Source organism: Salvelinus sp. IW2-2015, linkage group LG27 (assembly GCF_002910315.2).
Source record: "Salvelinus sp. IW2-2015 linkage group LG27, ASM291031v2, whole genome shotgun sequence".
NCBI classification, from domain to species: Eukaryota; Metazoa; Chordata; class Actinopteri; order Salmoniformes; family Salmonidae; genus Salvelinus; species Salvelinus sp. IW2-2015.
The window spans coordinates 29,908,319-29,923,281 of record NC_036867.1 but is presented as its reverse complement, the minus strand read 5'-3'; the positions used below and the strand labels follow the sequence as shown (position 1 = coordinate 29,923,281).

Sequence of the window (14,963 nt, the reverse complement as noted above, 5' to 3'; positions counted from 1 at the left end):
CCGTTTTACTGTGGATATAGATACTTTTGTACCTGTTTCCTCCAGCATCTTCACAAGGTCCTTTGCTGCTGTTCTGGCGATTGATTCTACCAAATACTAATTGAGTGTATGTAAACTTCTGACCCACTGGGAATATGATGAGATAAATAAAAGCTGAAATTAATCATTCTCTCTACTATTATTCTGACATTTCCCATTCTTAAAATAAAGTGGTGATCCGAACTGACCAAAGACAGGGAATTTTTACTAGGATTAAATGTCAGGAATTGTGAAAAACTGAGTTTAAATGTATTTGGCTAAGGTGTATGTAAACTTCCGACTTCAACTGTATATTTATTTGGGGGAGTGTCCAGAGGGAGAAGGATGTGGAAGGGCAAGATGGGGCAGTGACTCAGCACTTCTAGAGTTACTCATAGCTGAATAATGATCATGGCTCCCCTCCCACTGTTGTGTCATGGATGGAAAATCAGTTCCTATTTTAGCGTCTACTTGTGAGAAACTGCTTTGAAATAGATTGTTAAAAAAATATATATACAATCACAACACTCATGATGAATAAGGGATTTAGAGGTTATTAAGTAGGTACTTACCATATTACATCTAGCCTATGTCTCCCATTTACATGGATATCACACCCTATGAGCAGACTAACTTCATTTTTTAGAAAGCCCACTACTACACTTGTGCAATGGAGTGTTGAAACTAAGTTTAATACTTATATCAAGCAACATTATATGTCAACATATAGTGCCACCCGGCACTGTGCCACCCGGCACTGTGCCACCCGGGAGGCCCGGGTGGCACAGTGGTCTAGGGCACCGCATCGCAGTGCTAGCTGCGCCACCAGAGTCTCTGGGTTCGTGCCCAGGCTGGGCTGGGTTCGCGCCCAGGCTCTGTCGCAGCCGGCCGCAACCGGGAGGTCCGTGGGGCGACGCACAATTGGCATAGTGTCGTCCGGGTTAGGGAGGGTTTGGCCGGTAGGGATATCCTTGTCTCAGTATGTAAAAAATGTAATAAAATGTATGCACTCTACTGTAAGTCGCTCTGGATAAGAGCATCTGCTAAATGACTAAAATGTAAATGTAAATGTAAATTTGAACAACCTCAATGAAACTATGGAGTTGGATGGCAGTTTATCCTCACTGAGGGTTGAGCTGTGGGGTTCATTCAAAAAGGTGAAATGTTTGTAACGTTGCAGATAGAAAGGCAATGAAAAGACCTTAACCTGACATTTTAAACATGTTTGTTCTACAACAATATATTTATTTCTGAAAGTCCTGTAACGCTACACCCTCCTAAACAGACTCCAGTGCCACGTCCAGTAGGCAAAGGTTGTGCAACGTTCAGATATAAATACATTATGTTTAACAGACATGCCTCTCTGAGTCATTTGTAGATTGAGGACATTCTATAATGTTAAACCCTCAACAAAACCGCTGGTCCTCTCTCACCTGCTGCTGTGTGTTCTCCAGGCCCCACCACCAGTAGGGGCTGGCCCAGGAGATGAAGGCCAGGTTCTCTGCTGAGAATGCCACAGCCCAGAAGAGCAGCAGCACCGTGCTGTGGCCCCTTGTCCGGTCCCTCACCAGCACCCACCTCCTCTCCAGCTTTAGCAGGGCCACGGCCCAGGCCCAGCCCAGCATGGACAGGCAGCCATACAGCACCACATAGCCGGGGAGCTCCCCTCCACCGGCGGCCCTCCACACCAGCCCCCCTAAGAACTGCAGCAGGAGGAGCAGGGAGACTCCCAGTTGGAGGCCATAGAGGCGCGAGCGCGGCACGAATTTGGGCTCCATCTCGGTGCCGTAGCGGCGGTAGCAGACGCAGTGGAAGGCGCCGAAGAAGAAGGAGAGGGTAAGCAGGACCGTGGGCACCAGGGTGAAGTAGAAGCAGGGCGAGATGCCGCCCTCCAGCCAGGCTTCGGAAATGGAAGCGCTGGCCTCACAGTAGCTTTGCACTACCACCATGGTGGCTGGGAGCTGGAGAGACAGGGAGGGGAAAGAGAGTATTCACTATAACATACATATTACTACCACATTAAGCCTACACATAGGGCTCAAGATCATAAACCTGGTCCGCATGTATGTTAAGATATTTTAAAAAGGCAGGACAGGCAAAGGAAATCATACAGTAGACTGCATGAAATTAGCTTTCCAAAATAGTATTTTTGAATTTGCACCGGACCTTATTTGTATCCTATCCTAAACTACTATTCATGATGACTTTCAACTAGTTTAACTTCTTCCATTCATAACTCCCCCAGCAACGATCAAAAGTGAAGTTAGTCAACACAATGAACAGGCGAATCCACACCCCATAGTGTCATCTGGGGTGGGCAGTGGACCAATTCTGATTCAGTCAAGGCACTTAAGACACCAAAACACATCACATTTCATCAACTGATATTCATTCAAAATATCACACTACAATTAGGTTACAGTGGTGTGCCGACACATGTACCATGGAGTAGCTTGGCATGTTGGAACAAGCCCTCACAAGCTCCAGTTCAGAGAGAGGTCACTGCGCACATTGTAATTTCAACTAATACAATTATTAATTTGGATGTACATGACTTATCTTAATGAAAGAACAACTGCACTCTATTATCATAACCCCCCAAAAAACGATTAACCCCTATTACTCCATTGTTTTTGTTGTCATGTGATATGGAACTTTAAACAAACGCTTCAGATTATGTTTTACAAAACAGTTATGTTGCTCTTATGGAATCATTTCTTGAGCACTACAGATATCATCATAGGAATCAAGATGCATATTCCCCTGTGGCATTGTTTAGCCTGTTTTTCTTGGTGTCCAGCTCTTTGACAGACAGGGAGTATTTAAACAATGTGACTGTGACGACAGAGCGTCAGATTTACAGTAGTAATTTTTCTCTAGCTACCATTTGTGGGTTTTTCAGTCTGACCTATCAAGATAGCTAACGTTAGCTAAATTAGCTAGTTTAGATCTGTTGCTGTTATTACAACACTCACCTTCTCAAGACAAGCTGGTGCTGGAAAGAGATTTAGTGAATTGCAGCTACCAACAAATAACCCGTTTTACGCGAAGAGATATTAAAAGTAAAAAATAACAATAATGGTAATTTTGTTGTATCCACTTGTAAATTGTCCTTATTCTTCTTGCGGCATTCAGGAGCGAAGTAATCCATGACTCGACAATCGACACTTTCCTAAAAAAAACACTGCCTGAACCGGGTCCTAGAGCCCCCTGGGTCACAAACATGTTCAAAACGAATGTTACGCAATGTCATATATGACCAGTAGATGACGGTATATACAAAGACATCATACCTCACATCAAAATGCCATCTGAACGCTGGGTCTCATCATAGTCTACAGAGAGGAATAGGCTGACAGTATACAGTCAGTCAGTATACCAACATCTTAGCTACAGAAGATTAAGATGGATAAGAAAATACATTTGTTCATTCCTGTAAGTCCAAAATGAGGAGTAGAAATTTCAATGCAATAAAAAATCAAATTGTATTTGTCATATGCCTTGTAAACAACAGGTGCAGAAAAACTGTGAAATGTTTACTTACGGCCCCTCCCAACAATGCAGAGAGAAAGAAAATAGAGAAATAATAGAAAATTAATAATAAAACTAATAATAAATCACCAATGTGTAGCGATAACTTGGCTATATACACAGGGTACCAGTACAGAGTTGATGTGCAGGGGTACGAGTTAATTGAGATAGATCTGTATGTATAACTAGGAATGAAGTGATTAGTCAACAGGACGGATAATAAACAGTAGCAGCAGCATATGTAATGAGACAAATAGGGTAAATGGGGTCAATGCAGAAAAGKGTCAATGCAGATAATCCGGGTGGCTATTTGGTTAACTATTTAACTAACTATGTAGCAGCCTTATGGCTTGGGGGTAGAAGCTGTTCAGGGTCTTGTTGGTTCTAGACTTGGTGCATCGGTACTGCTTACCGTGCGGTAGCAGAGAGAACACTCTTGGACTTGGGTGTCTGGAGAATTAGCATATTTTTAGGGCCTTCCTCTGACACCGCCTGGTATAGAGGACCTGGATGGAAGGGAGCTCGGCCCCAGTGATGTCCTGGGCCGTGCGCGTTACCCTCTGTAGCACCTTGCGGTCGGATGCCAAGCAGTTGCCATACCAACCGGTGATGCAGCCATTCAAGATGCTCTCAATGGTGCAACTGTATAATCTTTTGAGGATCTGAGGGCCCATGCCAAATCTTTTCAGCCTCCTGTGAGGGAAGAGGCATTGTCGTGCCCTCTTCACGACTGATTTGGTGTGTATGGACCATGATAGTGATGTGGACACTGAGGAACTTGAAGCTCTCGACCCGCTCCACTGCAGCCTGTTCGATGTGAATGGGGCATCCTCGGCCCTCTGTGTCYTGTAGTCCACGGTCAGCTCCTTTGTCTTGCTGATGTTGAGGGAGAAGTTGTTGTCCTGGCACTACACTGCCAGGTCTCTGACCTCCTCCCTTTAAGCGGTCTCATTGTCATCAGTGATCAGGCCTGCCACCGTAGTGTCATCAGCACTCTTAATGATGGTGTCGGAGTTGTACTTGGCCACGCAGTCGTGGGTAAACAAGGCGTACAGGAAGGAACTAAGCCGCACCCCTGAGGGGCACCAATGTTGAGGTTCAGCATGGCAGACGTGTTGTTGCCTACCCTCACCACCTGGGGGAGGCCCGTCAGGATGTCCAGGATCTAGTTGCAGAAGGAGGTGTTCAGTCCCAGGGTGCTTACCTTAGTGATGAGCTTGGAGGGCACTGTGGTATTGAACGCTGAGCTGTAGTCAATGAACATTAGTCTCACATAGGTGTTCCTTTTGTCCAGGTGGGAGAGGGCAGTGTGGAGTGCAATAGMGATTTGTAGATCTGCCGGGGAGGTATTTATTKAATTTTTTATTTAACCTTTATTTAACCAGGTAGGCCAGTTGAGAACAAGTTCTCATTTACAAGATAAAGCAAAGCAGTGYGATAAAAACAACACAGAGTTACACAAGGGATAAACAAAAGTACAGTCAATAACACAATAGAACAATCTATATACAGTGTGTGCAAATGTAGTAAGATTAGGGAGGTAAAGGCAATAAATAGGCCATAGTGGCGAAATAATTACAATTTATCATTAACACTGGAGTGATGTGATGTGCAGATGAKGATGTGCAAGTAGAGATACTGGGGTGCAAAAGAGCAAAACAAATAACAATATGGGGATGAGGTAGTTGGGTGTGCTATTTACACATTGGCTGTGCACAGGTACAGTGATCGGTAAGCTGCTCTGACAGTTTATGCCTAAAGTTAGAGAGGGAGGTATAAGACTCCAGCTTCAGAGATTTTTTACAATTTGTTCCAGTCATTGGCAGCAGAGAACTGTAAGGAAAGGCGGCCAAAGGAAGTGTTGGCATTGGGRATGACCAGTGCAATATACCTGCTGGAGCACGTGCTACGGGTGGGTGTTGCTATGGTGACCAGTGAGCTGAAATAAGGCGGTGCTTAACCTAGCAAAGACTTATAGATGACCTGGAGCCAGTGGGTTTGACAACGGATATGTAGTGAGGGCCAGCCAACGAGAGCATACAGGTCGCAGTGGTGGGTAGTATATGGGGCTTTGGTGACAAAACGGATGGCACTGTGATAGACTACATCTAGTTTGCTGAGTAGTGTTGGGGGCTATTTTGTAAATGACATTTCCAAAGTCAAGGATCGGTAGGATAGTCAGTTTTACGAGGATATGTTTGGCAGCATGAGTGAAAGAGGCTTTGTTAYGAAATAGGAAGCCAATTCTAGATTTCATTTTGGATTGGAGATGCTTAATGTGAGTCTGGAAGGAGAGTTTACAGTCTAACTAGACACCTAGGTATTTGTAGTTGTCCACATATTCTAAGTCAGAACTGTCCAGAGTAGTGATGCTAGTCGGGCTGGAGGGTGCGGGCAGCAATCGGTTGAAGAGCATGCATTGAGTTTTACTAGCATTTAAAAGCAGTTGGAGGCCACGGAAGGAGTGTTGTATGGCATTGAAACTCGTTTGGAGGTTTGTTGACATGGTGTCCGAAGAAGGGCCAGATGTATACAGAATGGTGTCGTCTGCGTAGAGGTGGATCAGAGAATCACCAGCAGCAAGAGCGACATCATTGCTATACAGTGGGGAGAACAAGTATTTGATACACTGCCGATTTTGTAGGTTTTCCTACTTACCAAAGATGTAAGGTCTTAATTTTTTATCATAGGTACACTTCAACTGTGAGGATACGGAATCTAAAACAAAAATCCAAAAATCACATTGTATGATTTGTAAGTAATTCATTTGCATTTTATTGCATGACATAAGTATTTGATCACCGTACCAAACCAGTAAGAATTCCGCTCTTCACAGACCTGTAGTTTTCTTTAAGAAGCCCTCTGTTCTTCCACTCATTACCTGTATTAACTGCACCTGTTTGAACTCTTACCTGTATAGAAGACACCTGTCACACACTCAATCAAACAGACTACCAACCTCTCCACAATGGCCAAGACCAGAGAGCGTGTAAGGACATCAGGGATAAAATTGTAGACCTGCACAAGTGGGATGGGCTACAGGGACAATAGGCAAGCAGCTTGTGAGAAGGCAACAACTGTTGCGCCAATTATTAGAAATGGAGAAGTTCAAGATGACGGTCAATCACCCTCGGTCTGGGGCTCCATGGCAAGATCTCACCTCGTGGGGCATCCGATGATCATGAGGAAGGTGAGGGATCAGCCCAGAACTACACGGCAGGACCTGGTCAATGACCTGAAGAGAGCTGGGACCACAGTCTCAAAGAAAACCATTAGTAACACACTACGCCGTCATGGATTAAAAATCCTGCAGCGCACGCAAAGTGCCCCTGCTCAAGCCAGCGCATGTCCAGGCCCGTCTGAAGTTTGCCAATGACCATCTGGATGATCCAGAGGAGGAATGGGAGAAGGTCATGTGGTCTTGATGAGACAAAAATAGAGCTTTTTGGTCTAAACTCCACTCGCCGTGTTTGAGGAGGAAGAAGAAGGATGAGTACAACCCCAAGAAACACCGTCCCAACTGTGAAGCATGGAGGTGGAAACATCATTCTTTGGGGATGCTTTTCTGAAAGGGGACAGGACGACTGCACCGTATTGAGGGGAGGATGGATGGGGCCATGTATCGTGAGATCTTGGCCAACAACTCCTTCCCTCAGTAAGAGCATTGAAGATGGGTCGTGGCTGGGTCTTCCAGCATGACAACGACCCGAACACACACAGCCAGGGCAACTAAGGAGTGGCTCCGTAAGAAGCATCTCAAGGTCCTGGAGTGGCCTAGCCAGTCTCCAGACCTGAACCCAATAGAAAATCTTTGGAGGGAGCTGAAAGTTCGCATTTTCAAGCGACAGCCCCCAAACCTGAAGGATGGAGGAGTGGGAGGAGTGTCTTATGGAGGAGTGGGCCAAAATCACTGCTGCAGTGTGTGCAAACCTGGTCAAGAACTACAGGAACGTATGATCTCTGTAATTGCAAACAAGGGTTCTGTACCAAATATTAAGTTCTGCTTTTCTGATGTATCAAATACTTATGTCATGCAATAAAATGCAAATTAATTACTTAAAAATCATACAATGTGATTTTCTGGATTTTTGTTTTAGATTCCATCTCTCACAGTTGAAGTGTACCTATGATAAAAATTACAGACCTCTACATGCTTTGTAAGTAGGAAAACCTGCAAAATCGGCAGTGTATCAAATACTTCTTCTCCCCACTGTATGTGCAAACTCAAAAGACAAAGTCACTGTACAGGTTCCTTTGGACATACTTAAAATGACTTTAGATGTATTTTGTTTTGCACTAAGATATAGCTGCCCTACACAATTACATTAGCTTTGTTACATGCACAAAAAGATTAGCCAGAAGCTACTGAAAGTAAGAAAACAACCCGAATGAGCACTTTAAACCTGTCTGGATCAATTGAGCAAGTGAAAAAGTCCTCTTTATTCTTCACTTTCTTTTCTGTTCACTATTCTCTCTCTCCCCTTAATTCACTCTCTTCTCTCRCTCCCCTCTTCCACTCTGCTGTTCTGCTGCCCAGCGTCTTGGCTGCAGACTTCATGATCTTCAGGGGAAGCCTGGTAACTTCTCCTGGTCTTCATGGAAGCCTGGTTTCTTCTCCTGGTCTCCAGGTTCACATTGATCATGAGAAAGACCATCCCCAGCAGAGCACAGACCAGTAGTGAAAAGTCCACAGCATAGAACGTGGAGTCGATACCAAACGGGTCTCTCTCCCCTTCAATCAAGTGGGTTGTAGTTATTGATAAACAGACCATGTTATTTTGGTCAGAGATGAGAGCACACCAGTATTTCCCACTGTTAGACCGGTCCAGAGAGACGTTAGGGAGAAATACATTCATTCTGCCCTCCAAATCATCAGAGAATTGTTTATACTTATCCATACTCTACATCTTGTGTCCAGAATAACATTGCACACCTTTGTACAATTTCTGTACCACACCATCCTGTCATACTCTGGAAAATCAGAGCTGCATGTGGGGGAAACCTCTCCTCCCTCTGAGAAGAACTCTTTGAGGGGCTCAGACTTTGGGCACACCATTAGACAATATGAGTTGACTCTTGATGGAGGCTTCTTCTGGCACTCATAAAACCCTGAGTGGTTGAGCATCCGTGATGGGATGACTAGGGAGTAATTTCCTTACAATCTTCCATCCACAACATTTAATCTGCTTCCCTTGATGACTTAGGATTCTCCTCCACCTTGTCTTTGTCCCATTAGGGTCAGAGTTGAAACAGGGAAGCAAAGCATTCACTCCCACAAAATGCTGATTATAAAGTACACTGTCTTATAGATCGCTAAGATGGTCTGACTGTAAACACAACACTGTCTCTCCACTACCAGGCATTAAATGTGAAGTTGGTCATATGGAGAGAGGGTCCGTTGTCAGCCAACAGCACCCGGCCCCTTACTTCCTCCATGAATGGCTTTGCGGGTTCGTTCATGTCCCAAAATTTCCATCTGACTGTACTGTTACTCTCCCCCCAAGAATACCCACACTGCAGGTCCAATTTCCCTCCCAAAGGAGCATACATACGTATAAACTGATTATACAGCTTCAGTAGTGCAGACACTGAGGTTGATGCTTTTCTGGAGATTCACCTTGCCAGCTGTCCAGCACTCCGCTCTATATAGTCCAGTGTCTGACAGCGATGTTCTGGATCAGGACAGGTGAAATGTTATGAATCAGTTTCAGTCGATCCCTTAATTTGGCATTCAGTGTGGAATTTTCAGGTGAAGTGTTAGAAGAGTTCCCCAAAAACAGGCTCTATTCAGCTTCGGATTTAAAGCTCAAACAGTAGTCCTTTCCCACATTGTTGTAAAATCGTAATTTTCTCCTTCTGCTTTAATATCATAGACAGTATAGATGGTTCCCATCAATACAGAAAGTAGAATGTACAGCTTTGTGACAGAGGCCATTGTACACACTCTGTCTCTGCTGATGTGTTGTGACAAACCACTAGCTATTTATCTGCTATTGCTCAGTTATCTTATGCCTCGATGTTGCAATACTGGTGACCCCATGATGTTGAGCCCAATATCCACTCATATCTTTCTCTGAAACGCTGAGGGCCTGACATGTCAGAGAAGAGTGAGCAGAGTGCAGTGTTAAAGGTTACTGTTGGGTCAAAACATCACAGATTGAAAACCAGAGCCAGCTGTGGCTTTGTAAACCATGGTTGCATTATGGGCCTGTCCCTGTCAATTGAAAGTTTCCACTTTTTTAAAACCTTTGCCCAAGACTTCACATGTTGCGTTTATATTTTTGTACAGTATATATTATTTTAGTCTTACACAAAGAGATTTTGTTTAAAAAGTAATCATTTTCTGCTGAAAAAAATATGTTTTCAAAACTCCAGCAGCCTCCSCTTGTGTGGATAATGACACCAAGCCTTTATCGAAAATGTTTAATGAGATTGTAGAACACACTGGGAGGGATCTTAGACCATTCCTCCATACATAATCTTTCCAGATTTGGCATGGGTCAGGAACTTTACTAAGTACCTGGACATTTTAGCCAATACCTGGTTGCCTCTGCTAGGAGGCTGAAACTTGGCTGCAAGTGGATCCAAGCACACATCAAAATCCACAAAGAAATGGTTCATTGACCATAAAATCTAAATAGTGCAATGGCCATCGCAGTCTCCCGACTTGAACCATAGTGAAAACCTGTGGTTTGAATTGAAGAGGGCATTCCATAAGCGCAGACGAATGATATCAAGGATCTGGAAAGATTCTGTATGGAAAAATGGTCTAAGATCCCTCCCAATGTGTTCTCCAATCTCATAAAACATTTCAGATAAAAGCTCAGTCTCATTATTTTGACACGTATCTTTTTGAGAATTTTTAAAAACTTGTTAAAAAAAAATCTTTCTCAAAGCAATTGTTAGACTAAAATAATATAATACACTTTTGAGCATTTAGTATTGCTCAGTATTTTTATAGTCTTTATCAAGGGTGTCAATAGCTTTGGATTTGACTGTATATCTGTTTTTGCTCTGTTTTCTTGTGCCTTGATATTGCAATACTGGGGACCCTGTGATGTTGAGCACAATATCTACCCGGGCACTGTATCTCAGTGCTAGAGGTGTCACTACAGACCCTAGTTAGATTCCAGGCTGTTTCCCACCGGCCGTGATTGGGAGTCCCATAGGGCTGCGTACAATTGGCTCAGCTTCGTCCGGATTAGGGTTTGGATAGGGTAGGTCGTCATTGTAAATAAGAATTTGTTCTTAACTGACTTGCCTAGTTAAATAAAGGTTAAATAAAATAAAATCAATTTTAAAAAAAATCTCTGAAACGCTGAGGGCCTGACATGTCAGAGAGGAGAGAGCAGAGCTGTGGAAAGGTCACTGATAGGTTAAAAGATCACAGATTGAAAATGCTGATGTGAACAATGATTGCATCATGGGCCTGTTTCTTGATTCAGTAGCACATTTACATATCTAGAACAGCCAGTAGCACTTTTCATATAGTTTATGCGGAAAGTATTTAGACCCCTTGACTTTTTCCACATTTTGTTATGTTACAGCTTTATTCTAAAATGTATTAAATCATTTTTTACCCAATCGACACACAATACCACAATGACAAAGCAAAAACAGGTTTTTAGAAAAAAACTGAAATATCACATCAGGTTGGATGGGGAGCGTCGCTGCACAGCTACTTTCAGGTCTCCAAGTCAGAAAATTGAAATGTTCGTTCACTAAACAATTAGCTGAAATCCATGCTGTCTATCCAACATTAGCCAAATACTATAAAGAGAAAACTCTAGCTGAATATCTATAAAACAGCGCTAGCTAGCACAGCAGTAACCCCTGTTGTAATGGCTGACAAGCTTGCTTAGAAACCAATCAACAGCTGAGATGAAGGGAGGGAACAGTTATGCAAGTTACTGTATGGCTTCAAAATGTTGTCTAATAATATAAAGCTAGCAATATGGTAAATTAGTAAAAACAGAGCCCACTTCGTCATAATACACCTTTAATTATACCCTTTATTAACATATAAATAGAAAGAAAAAACAAACACATTTTTCGCTGTGTCAATCAGTGGAGGCTGCTAAGGGGAGACCTGCTCAAAAAKAATGGCTGGAATGGCACAAATGCAGTGGCATCAAACACATGGAAACCAATAGTTTGATGTATTTGATACCATTCCACTGATTCCGCTCCAGCCATTACAAGCCCGTTCTCCCCAGTTAGGGTGCCACCAACCTCCTGTGGTGTCAATGTCACTCATTGGCACAGAACATTTCAAACTCATGGTGCATTAATGTAAGTCATTTGACTGCAACAATTTGTGCACATTGTACACCTACAAATTATTGACTGTAGTGGTAGAGCAATGATTTGCTAGCAGAACCACTCTAGCTCTTTGTTATTACTTCTGCAGTCACAAATGCTCAAATGCATTGGGATTCATCTAATTATTTCACAGTCTGACAACTTTTCATGATGTAAAGTCCGCTGTGCACTATATGGCTGTTAAGTATGTCAGTTTTCACTTGATTAATGCAGACAGTTTCCAATTCCGATTCAACCCCAAACCCTAAGGACTTCACGTAGATATACACAACCGTTCAAAAGTTTGGGGTCACTTAGAAATGTCCTTGTTTTTGAAAGATTTTTTTTTTTTTGTCCATTAAAATTACATCAACCTGATCAGAAACACAGTGTAGACATTGTTAATGTTGTAAATGACTATTGTCGCTGGAAACGGTAGATTTYTTGTTGAATATCTACATAGGTGTACAGAGGCCCATTATCAGCAACCATCACTCCTGTGTTCCAATGACACGTTGCCAAGAAGGCCAGCATTCCGGAGTCGCCTCTTCACTGTTGACGTTGAGACTGGTGTTTTGCGGGTACTATTAAATGAAGCTGCCAGTTGAGGACTTGTGAGCTGTCTGTTTCTCGAACTAGACACTCTAATGTACTTGTCCTCTTGCTCAGTTGTGCACCGGGGCCTCCCACTCTTTTTATTTTGGTTAGAGTGAGTTTGCGCTGTTCTGAAGGTAGTAGTACACAGCGTTGTACGAGATCTTCAGTTTCTTGGCAATTTCTCGCATGGAATAGCCTTMATTTCTCAGAACAAGAATAGACTGACGAGTTTCAGAAGAAAGTTAATTGTTTCTGGCCATTTTGAGCCTGTAATCAAACCCACAAATGCTGATGCTCCAGATACTCAACTAGTCTAAAGAAGGCCAGTTGTATTGCTTCTTTAATCAGGACAACAGTTTTCAGCTGTGCTAACATAATTGCAAAATGGTTTTCAAATGACCAATTAGCCTTATAAAATGATACACTTGGATTAGCTAACATAACATGCCATTGGAACACATGAGTGGTGGTCACTGATAATGGGCCTCTGTACGCCTATGTAGATATTCCATCTTTTTTTAAATCAGCCGTTTCCAGCGACAATAGTCATTTCCAACATTAACTGTATTTCTGATCAATTTGATTTCTGATCAATTTGATGTTATTTTAATGGACATAAAAAATGAGCTTTTCTTTCAAAAACAAGGACATTTCTAAGTGACYCCAAACTTTTGAACGGAAGTGTAAAGTCCCCATTCTCTCAAATAACTAACTTCAGCTAAATGGCTAGACCTTCCCTTATGGCCCTTTTWAAAAATAAATGAAACAGAATTTGACAATACGTACTGGAGTGTGATTATTATCAACAGATATTGACAAACTCCACACTGCCTTGGGAATGCAAGGCATAGATATTAACAAATTCAAATACAGACAAATTTCTTCCATTAAAATAAAGATACACTGACAGTAGGTTTTTAATCAAAATAGGTAGCAGCACAGACAGGCTTGAGAGTTCATTCATAGAGAAAGGTTTGCTTTTCCGCTGGGAATTTAGTCAACTCTATCGATTCTGTTTTCTTAAATTTTCTGCCAGTACTTCTTATTGATCACCATTGGTGACAAATAAAAGTTACAACCAGGATAATTTGGCATGCATCAGTCAACACCTAGACTGTACATGATAATACCTGAGTCAGATTGGGGTAAAATTAATGCAGCTTGGATGTGAAACAGACCAAACACAGACTAAATATCTATTTTACTAATAACCAAATTAAAATGTTAAAGTTGAAGTTCTCGATCACATACCTTTGTACTTTAAAAAAACCCAATTAGAGTGCAACTGATTTCTTTGTTAAACAAATCGGTCTGAATCTTTTCATTAGTCTATAAAGTATTATGTAAGTCTATTGCTTGTATAATAGATAACAAAATAAGCTTAAAGTGGGTATAGTAAAAATCTCTAGATGCTGTAAATAAAACATTTGTCAACCACTAAACATTAGTCAACAATTCAAAGTGTTGTGAGACACTGTGCCAAACTGCCTATTCCTGCGCTTAAGGGTAGGGATTAGTCTACTTTGGATTTGCTGCCACTTCTCTGGATGGCTGCAGTCAACCGACTTCAGACAGCAAGAGGACAAATTATACTGAGTCCTGGTCGTGTTCATTAGGCACTAATCTCTTGAGGACAGACGCATGTAACAGAACTGGTATCGTAGTGTATGTCAACAGACTGTGGGATGTGACAACAGCAAGGAAATTTGTTTCTGTTGTACAGATGTTTTGCCACTGATCAGTTGGAGAAATCAGGATTTTGCAGGTGTTCGCATCTTTCACATTTTTGAAGGGGAGGGGACATTTGGCCCCTTGACTTGCCCGTAACATGCAGAAAGAGTGTGTGTGGGAGGGAGCTACCGCCCTGCTTCTGCTACTCGTTCTAGTATCTTTTCCGACACGTTAACGAGCATTTAAAAAAATATTGGGGTGGGGAAAATGAGATTAATTACGCACGAAAYGGATCAAAACAGACTGCAATAAGGAGGGACTTCCTGGACTTGTCCTATAAGAAACACTAATTTTAGATTTTCTGTTAATTAACCTAATGAACACGATCCTGAATACACTTAAAAACAACTGGCCTGAGGCATTCATGGCACAAACATTTTGATTGAATGATCAAACATTAAATACCCAATAAATGTGCTTAACTTCACTCATAACAGAATGAACCTTGATGGACAGATACCCTAAAAAAGTGCAGACAAAACAGCCTTTTGAGGTATCTAATCCTCTCCCTGCGTCCCTCCTCCGTCTCCTCACAATGTCTACTTATCCTTGACCTCTCACTCCATCCTCAGTGGCTCCTGTGGCCTGCAGTGACTGATGGGGGCTGTAGTTTCTCAGACTTCCTGTCTTTGGCTTCTGTGTCAGAGGCTGAGTCCGAGTCCTGGGCATGTTGCTGCTTCATCCACATGTCACAGTACAACCCTCCCTTAGCCAGCAGCTCATCATGTCTGGGAGGGAGAAAGTGGAGAATATGTAGTTACAATGGGGACACACAATCACCATTA

The 14,963-nt window shown here is 42.5% G+C and overlaps 1 protein-coding gene and 1 pseudogene across 2 annotated transcripts in view; both read right to left on the bottom strand.

Annotated features, from left to right (window-relative positions):
• LOC111953915 (ATP-binding cassette sub-family B member 6) overlaps window positions 1–3,176 on the bottom strand; it is a 37,954-nt gene extending 34,778 nt beyond the window's left edge. The window contains exons 1-2 of one of the 2 annotated variants that reach the window (XM_023973404.1): window positions 2,994–3,176; window positions 1,452–1,979 (exon numbers count right to left, since the gene is read on the bottom strand). In XM_023973404.1, coding sequence (XP_023829172.1) covers window positions 1,452–1,967 — 516 coding nt within the window. In that variant the 5' untranslated portion in view covers window positions 1,968–1,979; window positions 2,994–3,176. Of the gene's footprint in view, window positions 1–1,451; window positions 1,980–2,993 lie in introns of those variants that run through there. The other variant, XM_023973405.1, reaches the window with a different exon arrangement.
• Window positions 3,177–11,543: 8,367 nt separating this feature from the next.
• Window positions 11,544–14,963, bottom strand: part of LOC111953914 (ATP-binding cassette sub-family B member 6-like) — a 30,016-nt pseudogene continuing 26,596 nt past the window's right edge.